This window comes from Falco rusticolus, chromosome 1, assembly GCF_015220075.1.
Source record: "Falco rusticolus isolate bFalRus1 chromosome 1, bFalRus1.pri, whole genome shotgun sequence".
NCBI lineage: Eukaryota > Metazoa > Chordata > Aves > Falconiformes > Falconidae > Falco > Falco rusticolus.
In genome coordinates this window covers 24722916-24743883 of record NC_051187.1, presented here as the reverse complement: position 1 = coordinate 24743883, position 20968 = coordinate 24722916, and the positions used below count along the sequence as shown (strand labels likewise).

At 42.9% G+C, this 20968-nt stretch overlaps 1 protein-coding gene across 6 annotated transcripts in view; it reads right to left on the bottom strand.

Moving 5' to 3' along the window:
• AUTS2 (activator of transcription and developmental regulator AUTS2) overlaps nucleotides 1-20968 on the bottom strand; it is a 790872-nt gene that overhangs the window by 434167 nt on the left and 335737 nt on the right. For all 6 annotated transcript variants that reach the window (XM_037375123.1, XM_037375122.1, XM_037375125.1 and 3 more), the window contains one exon: nucleotides 1934-2035. In XM_037375123.1, the coding sequence (XP_037231020.1) occupies nucleotides 1934-2035 (102 nt within the window). The remainder of the gene's footprint in view (nucleotides 1-1933; nucleotides 2036-20968) is intronic.

Here is a 20968-nt window from a genome sequence, read left to right as displayed (position 1 = left end):
AAGGCCACCACACACTTGGGCAAGATGAGAGTTCTCTTGTGCATGTTTTTCAAGTCTCAGCTGAACTGGCAACACCAGACCACAGAGAGACATGCTTGTATTGCAATGAATTATCAAAGCAAAAAGGAACCTTACTTATTAAGCAAAACATACATTATGTATAACGTTTTAAAATATACATTTTCTCATATATTTACATAACGTTCCTTTTGAGCAACCTGTGAATCCCTATGTCCTCTCTCGGGTGCACTAGGGAAGTTGTATTTGCTCTCTACTTCCTTTTAATTCACCATAGTGCCAAGAAAAAGGGAAAGTACTGTAAAACATCAGAGGAAAACTGTATTTGATCGGTGCAAGGGGAACCAGGACTCTGCTCTCACTGCCAGGTCTGGCACTGCAATGCTGTGAGCTGCTGGGAAGCTCAAATAAGCCTCAGAGCTCTCCACTCAGCACATTGCAAGGGAGTGACAAGGCTAAATTAAAACCGTGTTTTGTAAGGAGCTGTGAAATTTTTGGCTGCAAGGTGCTATGTAACTGTGAAGTTCATTGCAGCAACTTCTCAGCTGCCACAGGGCTCAAAGCAAGCTAGGATGGCAATGGTGACAGGCTGATGGTCAGCTTCCATCCACTGCTACCTGTACAGAGCATTTTACTTACTATCTCCTCTGGTTTCACTCTTTTCTTCAAAAGACATCTTACAGTCCTGAGACTGACCTCACCTGACAGCTATGAAGGGCAGGCTCTGAAGGGTCTAGCTGAATGTAACCATAAAGGTTGGCTCTGGGGGAGGAATGGACTTCTAAAATAATGTGGCAAAGGTATGAGGAGAGTGCTACAGAATTCACACCTTCACAGGAAAAATAAAAAATAAAAAAAAAATCAGACGGCTGTTCCAGTGATATGCACAATTCAGCAGAAATTGCTAGCTGTGTGCCTTCAGGTTTACATTTGCACAACGAAACATATCCTTTACAAAGGTATTTCTTTTAATGTCTGCTCAATTCAGTATTATTGGATTGGTCTATTGAGGACACCATCTGGTATCTGTCATCTAAATCTACATGGACATGCTATTGATAAAATCCCCATTTCCAAAATGTGGGTTAGTTAAAAGAAGGGCCATATTGCTGGCTGATACAAATCGGTCTGACTGATGGATGTAGCTACCCATGCTTTTACCAGCAAAGGATCTGACCTACAAAATCCCCAATTTAGATACTCTTTTGGGACAGGGCTGTCTTTATATCCTGTGTTGTAAAGCGTGTAGCACAGAGGACCCACAGCCATGAATAAAACACTCAAGGATTGTGATGGTACACATAATAAATAATAATAACAGAAAGATTTCTGTTGTCATTCATATGTTGAAGTAACTCATGCGCGTCATTCAGTGAATGGCCAGCATTCTTCAATGGAGAAAAACATTCTCCATAGAGCTGCCATCTTAGGACCTTCCACAGCAGTTTAGGTAGAGCAATCAAGGCAGAGCTTATGCTATTGTTGGCCATGTTATATCAATTCATTATATATAAATTAGTTGAGTCTCTCTAGACACTCTTAATACTTTTCATAACGACAGTATTTAGCCCAAAGAAATACATTCTTTTCCTCCCCCACTTGGGGTAAAAAGAAGCCATCCCACTTCTCAACTATGCAAAGCATTTTAACTTCATTAAATGGCCTTCAACTATCTCAAAATGAACGAGAGTTTTCACACAGACAGACATTTCTTTAAGAAAGACCAAACTTTAGGAAGTTTACTGAACTGGGGCAGGAGACCTAAGTTACATCTTCCTCTCCCACCCCCCACAAAAGGAAGGGGATTTTAGCAACTAACTATCCCAGAAACTAAATCCTGTTATGACTTATGCCCCTCAGAAAACTATAGCAGGGGTTAATCAGAGCTGTATCTGGCTGCAGGAGTATTACTTACGTCACTGAGTCTTTCCCGAGAGCTACTTCGATGGAAACCTTTCGATTCCCCACTGGCGCTTTCACTGTCACTGTCTCGGCAACTGTTTTGACCTGGCTTGAGCTGCAGAAAAGAGAAAAAACAAAGAGAGCAGGAGTTTAGCCTGGTTCAGGTAAGTCCCCTTGTCCACTGCTGCTCTTTAACCCAAGCCCACATCTACACAAAGCAGCGTTTACATGGTGCTTGCAGCACTGCCTCCAGCACAGTGCACTCTCGGTGCCAAGGCAGCATCTCAGCGAGACCATGAATGCAGAGAGCAAAGCGATCTCGCGTATGGGACAGCACCTGTGCAGGCCACCCTGCAGGTAGAAGGAGGCAACATTCACATTCCAAGGAAACCACAGTTTAAGACCTTCATTTTGGGAACTTTTAGACTTCTCAAGTTTGTTATGCCACAGATGCGGTTTGTAAAGTTACCATCACATCAAAGCATGCACAGAATTAACCCCTCCCTCATTACAGCATGGAAGTATTCAGGATCTGAGATCAATGGCAATCTCCCCAAGGGAAGGAGTAGTCATCACTCTGGGGAGGCCGTTTGCTGGACTAGCCCCTAACAACACTGCTTTTTACTATAAAACATTCTTGACTAACCTCAACGTTCATAAAACAACATGATCTACTTAATAGGTATCAGATTGGTCTTGCCTTTCAAACGAGCTTTAATGAACTTTACTGGCATTGTATTAAATAAAAAATACCAAAAAATTACAAACTGTATTTTCAATACAATTGAGAACACATCTGCTTTCTCTTGCACTGTAGATTGTGTACTGAAATGAACATTTACCGTATACATACATTACACACAGGTCCACAAGCACACATACATATATACAGCAAGAGGAAGATACGAACTACATCTACTGCAATGCTGAACATGTATATATTCGTTTTAATGTATCTTTCCCTACATTTTGCTTGAATGTATTAAAATTTTCTTTTAGCCTTGTTGATGCTTCGTGTGAATCAACTTCCCGTGAAGACTGGTTACTCCTGAGGTTAATACTAGCAAAAAAACAATTTCAGAAACTTAGATTTAAAATCACATATGTAAATACTGGCAGCAGAGGCAAATGCAGAGGTACCTAACAGAGTATTTCACGAGACCCTTGCTACACTTACCAATATTCATATAACCAATACCAAACAACTCCTCCTAACTTATTCTAATTATTAATACATTCACAGTGATTTCTATTCAGACTGTACAGGAATAGATAATCATATTCATCTATATTTCATAACTGGAGGCTAAAAGTTCCTTCTCCATGAACTTTCTCCACCAGCTTTCCCCCGGCTTTTTTCTGTCTTTTCTCTTTTTTTCCCAGTTCTTCCAGAAACATGCTGCACAAGCACACACAAAAATTCACACACATTCTCTTTTATAGGCGCCTGCAAACAAGACATACACTTTGGCTCTATTGCCCAGATATACATTCCCACTTGTACACACTGTTCACCTATACACACTGCTGTTCTCTCCCAGGTTCACTACAGGAGTGCACAAAGCACCCTCGCCCTAATGGTTACCATCAGTTTCTCCCTACCACTAGAAGAGCAAATTGTATCTACAAGTTTGGTATGTGTGTGCTGCTTTACCCTCATCCCTTACTCCCCTCATTAGTAAAAGGCAGCTTTGGGTGCTACCTGTCAGTCAAAAGAAAGGAGAAAGTACATACAACTACAGCCTCAGACACACAATTGAGTTTTAATGCATGAGCAAAACTGAAAAAAATGGCACAGATGTACTCTCAGCTCAAAGAAAAGGTAATGTAACAACTAGAGCTATTTGTCAAACACTTACAATTTAATAAATAAACTAAATAATTCCACAGCTCAGCAAGAAAATATCAAGTAAAAAGATTTTTATTTCAATCGGAATGGTTTATCAGTCAGATCTCATAGATCTAGGTAGCATTCTTCAGAGGCAGAGGGGTGGATAACGAATTCAAGAAGTCTTATACTTCATATATAACTCACCGATCTTATCTAGGACCACTGTGTGCTGTAATTTTATGGTCCCAGGTTTAAAATTTAACCACCCAAAGGAAAATGGATCAAGTTTCCCTGACTCAGTCTTCTGTCAAAATCCACTCGATGGAAAACCTCATTGTAACTGGGGCCTAAAGAATTTTTTACAGTCTCAGATTTTATTTTTAGAGCCTCCATTTATTTTGTACACAATTCTCACACATTAGTTATTTGCTAACTAGTCACAACAGCTCAGTTTTCTAATACTTCCACATCACAAATTCCAGCTATTTACAGAGAAGAGTAGAAAAACCCATCAGGTGTCATTTTTCTAGACACAATTTACAAGGAGTAACAGAATATGACCAAGATATCTGAGCCTGAAACTCTATAGGAACAAAGTGAACTGCATAGACTAGACAGCAAACTCAGAAGTAAGTCCAAGTCAAGATTTAAAAGCTTTCCATATTTCCTTTCTTTTTTTCCAGGTTGAGTTTCTCTGTGTGCCAGAATGTTGAGGGTTTACATTTTATTCCAAAAACTATCAATCTGTGTTAAATTAAAAAAATAAAGTATGGAAATGTGCCCATTGCCTTCTTTCAAGATCCTAAAGTTACACACAAACGCACTTGAGAACACTTAATGTGGATAGGCAATGGTTCGTTTCGATCTACTCGCACAGATCCCACCACTTAAAATTAAAACGACGCTGAAATAACATAGTGCTGCTAAAAAGGTCTGCAAATAAAAGACTGGATCTTTAGTTATACCACATGCATTTTATGCATTACTCTGGGGCACATGGGAACCCTAAAAAAATGCAACTGTCCTTGGAAAAAGGTGCAACATTGACAACTGTGGTTCCTTATCGTTCCTCAGGGTACCCCATGTGAAAAGCAAAGCCAGCACGAAGCTCCCATGATGTCTACTCAGTGTCTCACTCAGGACCTTCCCACATCAACACAGCCGTTACTCTTCTGATTTGCACTGAGTGAGGAACGAAGGGTTTGCAAAAAGCGCGTTTGATTCCAAACTTTCACCGCACAATGGCAGTGCATTTATCCATGCAGGGATCCATCTAAAGGGTCTCACAAACAGGAGATACACACATTTTCTAGACTGAAAGCACAAAACCCTAAATGTGTAGAGTGTCACTGACTCACCATGAACTTGCACAGCCTCGAAGACGCCCTGACTATGAGACTGGTACGTGCAGAAACAGTGAAGATCAGCAATAATCCGTGACTCTGGTGTGTCTGCTCAGGCTGAATGGCACCGGCTCTGGTGTGCACCCACATCTCCAAAACGCTTCACGAAGTTTTTGGTCATTCCTTGCATCCTCACATTGTATTTCTGGAAATTTTTTTATCATGCTACACAACCTATTATTTTGTAATCCCTTTAAATCTATTGGAGGATACTGAAAGTCAAGCAGAACTGGATAACTAGGTAACTATACTTTTCTACTAGAAGTTGAAAAAGCAAAAGGGGGGGGGGGGGGGGGGGGGCGCGCGCGCGGAGACGTGGAAGGATGGCCGCTGGCCGAAGGGCTGGGACCGAGCAGTGGGTTTTGTTTCTGATTCTTCACCTCAGCCGATCCCTCCCCAAGAAGTGCGAGTGCCAGAACGGGTCTGTTTAGAGGGGTTTTTAGAGGGACGGTTTCTCCATGGGTGATTGCAGAGCACATCGCACACTACGGACCCAATAATCCCACTCACTGCTCTGGGCGCTACTATGGTAGCGACAACGGTTCCTCGTAGTGAGGCAGCTTCCCACCAAAGAGAATTAAAAAAAGCCAGACAAAAGCCCTGAAAACACCTGCACTCACCTGGGTTTTTATTCTTCCCTTTCGTACAGATATGAGTCTTATGAAGCCCGTGCGCTTCAGATGTCCCTGTCCAGGTGTGGGCAGCAGGACTGCTGCAGCCCCTCTGAGGAGAGGCTGCCGGTTCCAGCCGGTTCCAGCCAGTTCCAGCCGGTTCCAGCTGGCTCCAGCTGGCGCCACAGCCACAGCCGAGCCCTCCTGTGGCTGGCAGTGCCTCTGTGTATCTAAGAAAGGGCAAAACTGCCCGAGCTCTGAGGGGTGAGGGGCGAAGCGGAGCGCGCCTGCAGACAGCCAGCTCGGGGCAACGGGGGCAGGACGTGCCCCAGGAGCCGGCGCAGAGACCCCCCTGCAGCCCCCCAGGGCACCCGGGGGCGGGTGGGTATTCCCTGAAGGAATTCCTGAAGTGTCCCCTGGGGAGCTTAGGCTGGAGCGGATTTTTCCTCAAGGACTTACCGCTTGTGGGAGGGAGCTGGGCTGGAGCAAGGAAGGCATGGCGGGGGCTGACAGGACCCTCCACACCACGCCAGGGACACGTGGGGGTAAAGCGACGGAGCTGAGCTGGCGGGGGAAGGTGCTGTTTCATTTTTTGTTCCATTTCACACTATCCAAATCTATGTTAATTGGCAATAAATTAAACTGGGTTTCCCCAGGCTGAGGCTGTTTTGCCTGCGATGGTGACTGGTGATCTCGCTGCCTTTAACTCACAAACTTCTTCTCACACTGCCCTGCTGAGGTGGGGGCTGCGAGCAAGCGGCTGGGTGGGCGTTTGGCCCTCAGCTGAGGTCAACTCACCACACCATGGCTTCCAGAAGAGCACTTGCCGCTCAGAAACAGTCAAAAAACTTCACACATACCACTCTCTGCTGCCCTGCAGAGTCATAACAAAATAGACACTGTGCTGGGAACAGCCACAAGGCACACGAAGAGTGAGAGGGTTCCCAAGACACCATGGCGGTGGGAGAAGGAAACGAATAAGATATGCAACACTACGAGTGACCATTTGATGAAGACAAAAAAGAAAGATAAGCTCAGACCCAAAGGTCACAAGCAATCTGGTCAGAAACTGCTAAGATTATGAATAAGCCAAAATAAATGCAAAAACATCAACATGAAACCTGCTGCAATAAATAGTAACTACTAGCGGTACCTCTTCTTTCAGGGTGTGGAGAGATTTTTCAGGTGACCTGAAATCTAATGGAACTATTTTTGCATCAGGGAAATACTCAGCCCTATTTTGTGACAGTGAAAGTGTCATATTCAGCTGCATCCAGGGAAACCAGCTCTCTGCTCAGCTTTCTTCTGCCACTCAAAGTTAAAGGGTAAAGGAGACCTAAATATACAGGCTTAGGAGGAGGTTAGATCTACAGGAGCAGCGCTACACTTACTACATCAGTCAGACACTTCTGTGGAACGGAAGGATGGGGGGCATAAGCCATAAAACACTCCTAAGGATAACCCACAACAACATGGCTCTCTTGCCTTTTGTCTCAGAAAGGAAAAGAACGAAGGCCAGAGATAGGGGATCACATACAGGAGGCATAAGGGAGGATGAAAGGGCAGCTGAGCTCCAGACTACAGGGAGCATCATCCCCTCAGGACCGCAGTTTGCTTTGCTGGATCCCTAAGCCACTTTAGATAATTCCATAGTAGCGGTGCCTGGTTAGCATGTAACAAAAAGCGAAATAAATAAACCTACTGAGAATTTAGCAAAAGCCCTTTTCACAGAGCTTATATATCACGTCAAAAACACTCTTATGTGGCTCTTCTGAGCTCTTTTTTTTTTTTTCTTTTCTTAAATATATTTTAATTTAAAACCCCGTACCATTTGGCAGCAATAAGTATCTATGGTATAGTTTTGAGGTGCCTGAGTTTTCACACCATATGGAATTAAAGGATTATCTCACTACATTATACTTTAAAGTTATGAATACTAACACTTCTCCCTATTACAGCACAGCCAGTAAGCTAAGCCTTTAGCAGAGTCCTAGAGGAAGCGGACACCTGCTCCCCAAGGGATGGCATAACCCTACTGTGGGGAGGAGAATTTAGGCTTTCAGTTCTGCCTCTCATTATTTATACAGCTTTTGCAAGGGCAAGACAGGCCAAAATTCTTCTGATCCAGCTCCTACCTGGGTGAATACATTCTCTAGCTCAGATAGCTGGTGAACAGACTCATAGCTGCGCCATTACCAATGCTTCCTGACTGCAGAAAGCCTGAACAGGTATGGCCCAGTCCCAAACCCATGACAGCAGGTCGGCCCGACCAGGGCGACAGCCCTATACAGCACAAAGACATTTCTACCTGCTCCTTCATATACACGGGGTTTGCCTCCACTTGCTCTCTGGGCTTTTTCCCAGCAGCCCAGCCTCAAGCCAGGCTCTGATCTGAATTTTTGCCACTACTAGCAGTCACACACTTGTCCCAAGTGCTGCACACATGGACCTAGACAGAAGCACCAGCAAATCAGGCTGTTGCTGACAACCGCAGGCTGCCTTGGATGGCCAAAGGCCAGGGAGCAACGACCAGTTCAGCCTGTGAGGAAAAAGCAAACTGAACACAGCGAGATCCTAGTAGCAGGCTGGGCTGCCTCAGCAGGACTTGTCATGAATCCATCACTTGGAACAGGAGGGGTTTGGCTCACAGCACTCAAGTGGGAGGGGAGCTGTCAGGGGCGTGGGGGTGGGAGAGCCTGAGCCCAGTCCTGTCTGGCATGATCACTGGGAGGGAGATGGGCTCGTCGGTACTGTGTTGGGCTGCGTCTTCACAGCTCCTGGCAAAGATGCATGTGCCATAGATGGGGGAGGGAGTCAGAGCAGTGGGATCACCATATGCTGGTGTGAGGCGGGGGGACAGGATTGGACCACTGAAGCCTCTTAGTGTCAGGTGCCTCTGAAACTGATGCATAGCTCAGCACTGGGACCATCTCCAGCACCCTGCTGTGGAGCTGACACAACCGACTCCCTGACTGGTTTTGCCCATTTGGATTTTTTCTAACATGAATTCTGAGGAGACTGCTTTTGATGTGCTCTTAAAGCCAAAAAGCTAAATGCAGTTCCCACTAACCCCCAGCCTCTTACTAGGGTGGAAAAATCATCACTGAATTAAAGTATGTACCGTGGCATCATTTTGCACTAAAAGGAAACATATTTGTCCCCTAAAATCTGATAAATGTGAATTCAAAAGATGACAATTCCTGTTGAAGCAGAATTGATTCTAAACAACAGAACAATTAAGTATAGAAATCAGAAGTATAACATTGGATAAAGGGTGATGAATTAAAACATTGTGCAGTTAAAGTGTGCTGCTTTTTTATATTATATCTAGAATAAGTAAGAAAAATCTTTTAACTTTTCTGGTCAGCCGAGCTTTCACACACATACATCACAACAGCACTAACTACAGCGGTGCCTGTGCCGCAGTGGCGCGCAGACCCACAGGCGCGGCAGGAACAGCCACCCTGTAAGTACTGCACAAGCACAGCCTATGGAGCTGCTCCCTGCCCTACCCAAGCACACACACAGGCGTAAAGTGTCTCCCATCAGTCAGAAAACAGCAACAGCAGATTTCATGTAGGACTGAATACTTCGTTTCAAAGAAAACATATTTTATCAATGACTGAGAACAAATCTGGCTGTATGAAAACAAATAAAAGGAGAACTGCACAGCAAGAAAAAAACCAACAACAGTGTAAATCAAGGCTTCTCCCTTATGATTTAAATCATGATTAACAGCTGTCATTTAAAAACTTTCATGCTACTGACGTAAGCTAGACAAACACTGCTCACATAGCACTTAGATGTCACCCAGAGCTTTCAAGGTGGTTTAACACAACAGCTGTGGGCCTGGAGCAAGACCTCTACACTGCATTTCTAACAAAGCCACATTCACCACTATGACATCTGCCTGACTAGCTAAACAGATGAGCAGCACAAGGAAAGCAAATCAGGGGTGAGATAATGAGGAGGAACAATATTTACAATATACCAGTTTAGGTAGTAAATACAAAAAAAAGAATTCACACTGTGTGTGGACTCCGAACACTGTTAATACAAAGCCACTTTTCACAGCAGGGAAGAAAAATCTTGTTACCCAAGAGATACAATAAAACATCAGGAGAGGCTCTCTGCGTATGTCTTGATAGGTTACCTTACAGCAACCTATGAACACACTCCAAGAAATTGTCAGCTGCTGAGGATCAGGGCCTACATGCCATCATCCTGGGATTGGACATCCCAACCAGAATACGAAGCTTTACCTTGCATACCTGTACCATAAAAATGAGGCAGACTAACAAAGACAAGATCTTTTTTGTTTCCTTCCTACTGCTACCAAGAAGTAGTAATTTTCCTGTTCCAAAATTATTTTCATGAAAACCAAGAATAAATACACATATATATTCCCAATTTCCTGCTGACAAACAAAAAAATCTAAATCTAATAGAACTTGAACAAATAATGATAATTACCTTATTAGCTCTGTGATACAGAACAAGGGTGTCCTTAACTTACTTATTCTAAAGCACTGATGGTCATTTCCTGCTGTCTTTGAGCTGATCCAGAGGCTGCTGCTGCGCTTGCTCAACACACGGGAGCAGAGGAAGTCATCCTCTGCCACCTTAAATGGGGGGGAAACCGATAGGAAGAAACAGAGCTACCCCCCTCTTCTCCTGGGGAGAATTCGGTTATTTAGCATTGTTATTACAGAAACACCAAGCGATCATGTTCTGCTCACAGTAGCGACAGCAGAAGAGACACAGGCCAAGAATAAATAGCGTCCTTGCCAAAGCAGGGGTGGGGGATAAAGAGAACGGGCATTTATTTCCAGATCCTCTTCTTCATTATATGCTTGGGCAACCTTAGATATACAGCACACAGAAGGTACTCTGAAGTAGCTCCATAGCTCTATTTTATCTAAGTTACACAGAGAATGCAGCCCATCGTTTTTTCTGTGCTGTTTATACAGAAATCAAAGATAAATTTGGCATAAACTCATCACACCCCAGAATCATACATACATTATACAACATATAAAGTGTAACAGACTTGCTCTGTTCCCCAGCTCCTGTTAAGAGCGGTATAAAACAGCAAGCTGTTGGCAATTGCAACAAATGAAGCATATTTCAGCACACTTTAAAAGCTGAATTGCAAAAAAATACAGGCTTCTTCTGACCCTTTGCATTTTGATGGTTGCACAGTGAGAAATATGGCCTTTAAAATTACACCTTGCAAAGCACTCCATTGTACCAATCAATCTCTCCAAGCAGCTTCCACAGCGCAGACTCACGCAGCTGAGAAGGATGAGGAGCAAGGGTCCGGGCGGCCTGCTCGGAGGAAGCCAGCACGGTGGCAATCAGGGTGGAATCGATCTGCCACTCCCAATATTTACTTAGTCCTGCTGCTGAGCTTGTTTGAATCCCACCCTGGATCTCCAGGGCTCTCCCTGGGCTCCGTGTCAGGGAAACCAGCCTTCGTACCGCTAAAACCCACCTCTGAAACACAGCTGCTTTGTGCCTGTTCCTGCCTGGTAGAAGCCTACCACCCCTGTCCGCATGGATACGCATCCATATACTCGGATCCATCCCCGGCACAAGCCCCATGTGTACCATCCTTGTCTGCATGGATACACAGCCATTTACTCCAATCCATCCCTGGCACAAGCCCCACGTGCAGCTGAGCGATGCCTATTTACACCATCTATACTTCTTGCTTCTGCTCTGCATGTCCCAAAGACAAGATTTTATGTTCTATGGCCACAGACATCATCTTTTAATAGTTGTGTGTCCCCCTAAACCCTGGGAATGCCCTGCAAAGAGACGTGGATGCATAGCTGCCGCAACAGTTTCCACCAGGGACTAGTTTTTGTGGTTCCATTTTGGTGTGCCCATTTAGAAGATGGAGAACCAAGCTGGCAGCTCCACCCCGACATTCTGGGTAAAGAATAGCCTATTTCAGAGACTTGGCAATGATGACTTTCGAGATCCTTCAGGTTCGGCCGTTACCAGCTCTTGCTTCAGTGGTGACAGGCAGAGGGTGGTCCAGCCTGCAGCCCCAGGGACACCAGCCTGCTCTCAGCACTGGACCTGTGAGGAGTTCTTGTTTCTGTTGTATGGGAAAGGTCAGGTGAAGCAGGAAAGTGGAGGCAAACACTACCTTTAACCTGCGTCTCTGGAAAGGGAAGAGGAGAACAGAAATATTATCCCATTTAGCCCAGAGTGTCTGACATCCAACCCCTCAAGGACTTCGCTTGGCCTCTGGTTGACTTTGAAATGTATAACTTACTGGAAGAATATTTAAGTAAGAAGATAAAATGAATCACATGATGGAACAAAAAGCAAACAGGCCAGGCTGAAAAATCTCAACAGCCCTGTAGCTCTACAGCTCTCTGCAAATTCAGCTAAAGAGCCTCCATCTGTTTTAATGAGGGGAAACATAAACCCAGGGTAGTTTCTGTAGAATTTCACTTGTTTCAAGCCTACAGGATGGTTGCTCCTCATGCACAAAGGAGATGCAAAATGGGAGGAGACCTTTTGGGAACATCTAAAGATGTGAAGCAGCACCATGAACCAAGCCTGAAAAAGAGCAGAGCGACAGAATTTGCTCACTTGAGTTAAGTCACAGCTACCATCATCCTTCTTTTCCCCTCAGTGTAGACCACTAACTGACACCCAGTTAACATTACAGGATTAAACGAATGTCTTAACAGAGGAAATATCAGTATTCATGGATGGACCTCAAGATGCTTGCCACTGTTTACATAAAAGAGCCCTGTTATTTCATAGTTCGATATAAGCCCAGAATAAATATTTAATAACTCGGTTGCATAAATAATGATTTGAAGGTTGAGCTATTGGCTTCAAAATATAATACTATTTTAAGCCGTTTAACTGGCCAGCCACATAAATTATTCAAGATTGAAAAGTCATCCTGTGGTCTCTGTACAAGGAGAAAACTAGGAAGTTGTAACTATAATGACAAAGGCAGGGCAAGATCAATCAAACCACATGATCTCTAACACAAACAAGCAGCAATTAAGCAGCAATCAAGACCAATATGACTGTGGTTGATGTCCTTTTATGCCAATACTCTCAGTCCAGAGAGCAAAACTTAATAATGTTTTGCAATTTATCAAGGGAACCATAACTCTGCTCTCTGGCCAAGAGGCTATTATGATAGTATTTCTCTATAATTTAATAATGTGAAGGAAAGGGAGGGAGGGGGAGTAAAAGCATTTTGACATATAACTCACGTCTATACATATTGTATTTTCCCCTTGCTTGAATGATGGAAGCAAAAGACATACTAATATACCTCAGTACCAATTTGTTAGCAGAAAAGGGGAGCTGAAGTATCTGGCAAAGAAAATCTATTTGAAGAAGCACAGAAGGGAAGGGAATGAACCATCTGAATTCATTAGCAGCTGTCATTGATGTGGAGATGAGTTTAGAGATGAAGAGAAGCTAGTCATCACAAATAACTCAGGAGAAAAGCAAGGGGAGGAACTGTTGTTTAAGTTCTTTAAATCTGGATTAGCTTCTGATAGATGGCAAGTTACCACTTTGAGGAACCTTTGTGTAACACGCTCCAGCCTCTTTGGAGAGAAGCTCTTTGAGCAGGGTATTTCAGCATGTCGGGCTGTGCCCAGGTTGCTGGCAGCCCTGGGTGCTGCTCTGTAACACCAGCATGCTTGGCAGTAGCAAGTCACAATTTCCCCGTACCTGAGCCCATAGTTTCTCAGCATCTCCTGCTCGAGGAGCCTGACCCCACCGTTACCCACTTGCTCGGTCTTTCCCCAAGGCCCCTGAGACTCCCCGGGTTGTACAGCTGCAGCTGATGCCAGGGCTTTGCAGGGAAATAAGCCAGATTAGAAACGACCAGGTTATATTTTTTTTTTTTCTTCTTCATTTCCTGGATGGCTTCTAACCTAGATGAGCTCTTCAGTTTGGCAAGATTAAGGAGGCGATGGTGGGAAGGGGTGGCAAGGACTCAGGCACTACCAGGAAAAGAAACGCTGAAGAATGACACCCTTAAACCACAGTTTGACTTCATGTCTTAAATCTTGTTGAATTTTTGCCCTGGACTAACATAGTAAGAGCTACAGCTGGCTTGAAAAAATCAGAATGCCTTCAAACTCCGAACAGTACCAGCTTGTTGTTGGTTTTCTGGCTTTGCTCTACATTATTTTTGGATTTTTTCTTTTCCTTTCTGCTTACCTCTCTTCCTCTCTCATCCTCAGAAGTACTGTATATTGCAGCACTGTGCTTTCACCTTGAACTACTTTTGCCAACTGAAATAATTAGTCCTCCTATTTGCAAATTTCAAAAAATCTCCTGATACATATTGGAGTCCGTCCCTTGTCAACAGTGACCAAAGGTGATTTAATGTTTGATAGATTTGATGAGCTGGTTGGTTGCCTCAGTCCAAGTCCAAAACCAGCTTCATTTCCACAAAATCATTCTGCCAGCTAGTGTTATTAGCCCTTGTGTTGGCAGCCTCAACAGAGAGGCAAGGATTCAGGGCGAGATCCAATACCCACTTAAAGCGAGGGGAACACTTCCATCGACTTCAAGGGATACAGAATCCATTTAGAGAAGAAGGTGTCCCCAGTAATTACTTGGCAGACAATTTCTGTGCCTTATACCAATAAAATAAAGTTGCCTTCTCTTTCATATGCTTTAAAATTGTACTAAAGTTACCAGTCTTGAAAATATCATCATATAATAGGTAAATGGAATTCTATTATTGGTTTAAGATTAAGTGCAAAAACCCTGTAATGCAGGACTAGTATCAAATTATGGTTACTTGAATTAATCCTCATTCTGGCATTTAATAATTTGAAAAGTGCTTACTCAGGAAAGGTCAAAAATCACTTGGAAAGATATGTTAATGGCGCTCTAAGTAATGTTTAGACTTACTGAATAATTTTTCACACTTAAGTCACATATAACAACCATTATGAAACGTATTAGCAACTGTGCTCTTCACAACGGACAGCTGCATACACATACATGTTACAGCCTCCCTACGAGCCAGCACTTAAGCACTTACTTAAATTCATCTCAGCTGAGGAAAAAAAATAACCGTATCTTCATTGCTATGCCAGAAGTATATTCCATGTATGTTCCCACAAAGAGGATGCTCACCTAAACCAGGGCCTGAAAGGAGCTCATTACTGTTCATCTATGTGATACAAAAAACTAACAGAAATGAAAAACCTCAAAAAACTGCCAAGACTCAGTCCTTAAAAAAAAAAAAAAAAAGAAAGAAAGAAAAATAGAAAAATAGTTGTAAATAATTGAAAATGAAGGAAGACAAAGCCCTGTGCTGATGGATCTACATGGAGCCCCTTCTATGCTTTGAAATATCTGGGCTTTAAAATGACCCGTAAGACTTAAAAATTAAGTATCAGCATGTGAAAACGTACCATATTACAGTTTAAATCAACCATTATACAGGCTCAGCAAGCATCAGCACACTCTTTCTATGCACTAAAAAACGTCAACTTCTCCTTGGTGAATAATAATTTGTGAAATAAAGCAGGCATGGAAAATATGGGTGGTAGGCAGCAAATGCTGATATTTGGGGCACTAAGGTGTTTTAAAATTGTTTTTCACTTTTGCATCCAGCATCTACGGAAATCTCAACAGATCAAAGTTTTGCAGACAAGGAAAAAAAAACCCCACAAAATTAATAACTATTTAAGTATTCTGTTTCATCATGATAACAAACAGATGGTTTTAATATTCTAGAGGCTAATTTCTGAACAATTAAAAACACAGCAAGACATTAACATCTAATGAAACATTTTAACTACCAGTATATGCATCTGCCATTAATTTCCACACAGTAAGGTCTTGGTTCTCTTCAATCTGTTCTTTATTAAGGAAAGTTTTTCCACTCTGAATTTAGTGAAGTAGAGAATTAACAACTGTTTTCAATCAGCAATCAGCATGATATTTCGCCAGTGTGCATTGAAACCGTCCACACTATCAGACATAAATTTACTCCTATGATGGCTTTGATCTGCTCACTGAGTGGAGATGTTAGAAGGGAATTCATTCTCTAATTCCATTTTCATTTAGAACATATGAATTAACCCCTCACAGATCTCATGTCCCATTTTATCCACTTTAGATAAAGGACACCTACTTAAAATGTTATGGCTTATACATTACTTACAGTCTAGCCAAAAACAAATTCATTTTTGAAACCAACAAAGCATTCTCATGCAAACTGTACTGAAATAAAAGTTCTTCAAAGCAAGGAGAATCCTATATTTATGAGCTTCTAATTTATATTTCCTTTGCTCATTTGTGATAAGAACATAGGGTTGTATTCATCAAAGCTCTACCCATGCAAAAAAACAGTTGCTACCAAAAAAAATGTTACAACTCAGACACCAAGGTAACTCATTCATGTTTTCCCTAATCAGATATGCAGCTTAGAACTACTGATGAATTTTCTGCAGGTCTAGAGCAATTTGGCAGGTTATGATTTAAATTAAGCCGAGGCAAGCCATTGTCATTGCTCCCAGGGTATGGCAAAAGGCTGACGTTATTCACTATTTGTTGTCATCACCTAGCTACTGTACGAATGAACCCTGTAAATAAATACCTTCGGGAATAAATTCAAACACCCTCCCTGATGGGTTTGAATAGCACGCTTGCCATTCATTAAACATGTAGGCAGCTCAATAAGTGTCTTTGGTTTCCAAAAGGATTAAGTTAGCAAGTAAGTTGGAATGATTTTAACAGGAACCACATTCTGTCCAGGTTCCTGTTTTGCTTGTAATCATGTCATTTATGAAAACACGGAGTTGCAAGGCTAAACTAATAAACATTGAAAAAAGCCTTGAGAAAACATAGGTTTCGGGAAGGAAACAGCTGCAGGACCCCGCCTCTCAGACTCATTTTGTGGTGTTCAGTGGGGATTTCATGGTGCACCGAGAAATGTCTGTATTGCAACCATGTAGAATGAGACACCCACATTCCAGTTACTGCTTCAAGTCCAGAGAAACAGGGTCACGAACCTGGCTCTTCCACCTGCCAACTGATGCCCTACCAAAGGGGCATTAGCTGCTCCAAGACATCTGCCTCACTCTATGCCAGAAATAACGCGCTGGCCTCAACACACTCCCAGCAACAGCTATATGTATTTCCACAGACATTTCTGCAGCAGACCACCTACGATAAAAACACACCGTATCCTCGTGGCGCACTGCTCTGTGTGCTTGTATCCATCCCAAAGGCTCAGCTGGGACAACACAGTCTCCTTGCCTCAGAATTCGAGTTCTTGCCTTTGTTGAAATAGGTTCCTACAGGTTAAGTGCCAGATCCAGAAAGGCTGAGAACACCCACAAACCCATTTCGAATTTGGGTTTGCAAAATTTGGAACCAGAACGGTAGTTAGATATGAAAGGACATGAAAGATTAATCATTCGACTTCGAGCGCTGTCATCACTATGAATTTCAAGGATTAGGGCTGGGAGTTTCAGATGTGTCTAGCAGAGGCAGGAGCATAACCCCACTGAAAGACACTGAGCTTTTGGCTCGTTTTATATCCACTTTTGGTTCAGTGAAATATGGCTGAAGCGGTGTCCCTGGGGATGCCAGATGGGATTTCAGGAGACCTTTCCAGCCAGTCATATCTGGTTCAGAGAAATGTGCGCACTAAAATGAATGTACTGGGAGTTTGCCATGTAACCATTAGCCGCATAACCACCATTAATATACCTTGGAGGCATTGCCTTATTTTTATATGTCAGACAGTTTCAGACTAACACCGTACTTAGTGAGGATAGCACAATATTAAAATGTGACTTTCATACTTTTTATGCTCCAAGTGCCTGGATCTACTCTTGGCACACTACAAAAATAATACTTTTATGATTCAGTTTTTCCATGAAATATTTATAATACAACTATTGAGTGATGGAAGTGCCAGAATATTACTATCGCTATACTTGAATTCCTGGAGATTGTAAGCTTTTGTTTGGTCTAGCAGCGTGAAGGAAAAGCGTCCTGCTGAACATCTGTCTCTCACTGGGGAACCACATGGGAAATAAAGACTTTGGGGCAGCATTGCCTGAAGTATTTGAGTACTCACTTACTGCAGTCTATGAGTGCCGAGGAGTCTCAGCATTATAAAATCACCAAAAACCAAAGAAAGATGCACACTCAAACGGTCCCATAGCCCATCCCTCTGGGCCCAGGAAGGACCAACTGTACCTGCATCATTCCTGACATGCAGACAACCAGCTAACCCAGCCCATACAGTTGCTAAAGGCACCCGGTGACCTCTGCAACTGCTGCAGGTGAGTCAGTGCGGTGTTTCACTGCCTTTAACTTTACAAAGCTCTCTTCACATCTCAACTGCATCTCCTACCTGCAGCGTGACCTTGTCCCATCTATCATGGATATGCAGAACAGATTTTTCCCTTCTTCTCTGCAGCAATCTTCTTGTGTTTGAAGACTGTTATCAGGAGCTCCACTCCATTTTCTCTTTTTAAAACTAAATTGCCCGGATTCTTTCCAGCCTATCTTGAAGGCCAAGCTTTTAGACTCCCCGTGTACTACAATTATTTCTCTCGCTGATTATTTCCTATTCTGAAGGAACGCACCTGCAATACCCATTAGGAATCATATAATCACACAAATCATACTGGGATGCAATGTGTATTAACCGTGCATTGGAAGCGGCGGTCCGTGTTTAGACAACTGACTGTTCAGGCAGGCTCACTCATGGGTGCCAGTCAGGAGACACCTGAAAGTATCTGAAGTGTTCGCAACAGAAACCTTTTCAATTTATGCCGCTCTTTCCCTCATAGAAATGCTGTTAACTCATTGTATAAAGAATATTACATCTGTAAAAGAGATTTCCTGACAAAAAAGAAACAACTACAAGTAGAGAAAAGCTGCTTACAGAACTGTTCAGGAGAGGCTTTGTTCAGTTCTCTCAGCTTGATTTAGATCTCTCCTCATTCAAAACCTCACCTGAAGCAGGCCTTCTGCTAAATATCAGGACTTTTCAATAGAAACTTTATTTCTTAATAGTTTTTTTCCGAGTTGGAGCTGCAAGGACAAAGTGTAACTCCTCATGGTGCTTCCACAGCTGGAACTCATTTTCTGTAAGTTGTCGCCGTTGAAGTGATCTGGAGAAAACACTTTGCAAATCCATTTTAACAGCTTTCAAGGATTGCTCAAAGATGCCCAACAGCCCTGTTTTCCTTGCCAGCTCCTTATTCCTCAGTATTGCATTTAGTTGCGGCAGAAGCGTTGGATTAAATAAAAACTTACTTTGCTGTTAAGCGTCCTGGTTAGGCAAGCTGGAACTCTGCAGGTTTTTCTGGTGTTCATAAACCTATTTTACAACAACCGAGATAAGGAATGATAAAAGGAGACGCTGATGCTTCCATGACAGGCTAAAGACTGACTTCAAGAACTCTACCAAAGACTGGAGGAAAGAGCAAGGCACAGCAGGAGGCGCTGGGGTGGGTGAAAGGCGCAGTTGCTACGTTCTTTTTAAGGCCACAGAAATGCCATGCTGTCAACCTCTGGCATCCCACAGCAAACCATGGCAACAGCTGCCTGGCTCTGTAGTAATAAACTGAACCAATTTAATAGCTTTTATTGTTCTGCTGTGATGTTTGAGCGCAACCACTTCTTTCCTCCTAGGACTCCCGAGCCCGCAAGGGCAGCAATGAGAGAAGATCTCATTTACCTAAAAGCGCTTATAAATTTTTAATTTGCTTTAACAAGTAAATTAACAAGTCCCTCATTCAGGCAAGTTTTATGGCCTCTTGCCACTTGGGGAGGGCCATAAAAGTTTTATAGATAATCCAGAGCTACCGAGATTGCTCATAATAAATTGTCTGTTTCCTGTTATTTTATCAAACCATTGGGCTTCTAATGACTTAAAGGCACAGCTTCCTTATATCTACGCTTTTTATGAGCCCGTATTTATAAACTGTAAAGAATATCTTAAATTATACTGGGCCCCTGCTAATCATTACAAAGCTAGTTTTTTATTGGAGCCAACCTTTTTGCTCACGCCCCCCCTAGTAAATTCTACAGGATTAAGGGGGAAAAAAATATCTTTTTGGAGACAGCACACTGATTCTGCATTCTATTTTATGATGTTGCTTTAGCCAAAGTTTCATTAGTGAATACTTTGAAGTGCCTTGAACTCCTTAGTCTTATTTCTAAACAGTTCTTTAAAAGTTCACAGGATAGTAAGTACTTTAAGCAACATTAACAAGCCTGGCTCTGGGATTCGGGCTTGGGAGGAGTCAGCACAATCTCCTCCCTTTAAGAAAACACTACCACCACGGGCACTCATGTCTACCCTCTGGAGCACCATGGATGATACTTGGGCAGAAAAACCCTAAACGCACGTCGTCCTTACCATTTTAGTGCTGTGAGTGGCCACACTGAACCAGTGATGGTACGAACGGCAAATATGCTTCAGCCCGTTTAAGTAACGGCCCCATCGGGTCCAGCAACACTTGAGCAGTTTTCCCACTGAAGTTACAATGCTGTGTCTAGTTAGGGCTTCAAAGCATCCACAACGCCTGACCTTGGGCATCCAATTAAGTATGTTGGTCCCTCTATATAGAGAGGAGAAATCACTCCAGAGAGGGAGCAGGCACCAAACTTGAACAGCTGTAATAGTTTTGCAGAAGTTTGGGTTTTGCCGCATTGACTACACAGAGCTTGGGGAGACTAGACTCATAAAAGAGAGGCTTGTCTTTAATAAGATATCTCACCACCTTTCCCTTGATTTCTGCTATGGGAATAACATGACAAAAGTATAGGGGGAATCACTGGGGCCATGTTTAGTGATGTAATGTATTTGGGGTGGAGTGGAAAGGAACAGTGAAGGAATAAAGCTGCTGCAGATTCTGTCCTCCAGAGATCTGAATATTGCACCTGGATTAAAGCCTACACTTGCTCTGAAGTTCAGGGTAGTACAAAGCTACAACAAAAGGGCACTGGGACATAGTATAGGTGAAGATAATCAGTATTTTCTGTAAACATAGTGTTATGAAAACCTAAAACTCCTTCAACTGTACAGGAGAACATTGAACTTTACTAAAAAATTCCTGTTACCTTTCTGTGAAATACAAGTCTGTGGAACTGGAAACTCCATTTACCCTGAAGGAAAAAAACGTTGCAAGATCAGAATATCAGCCTTTGCTCAAC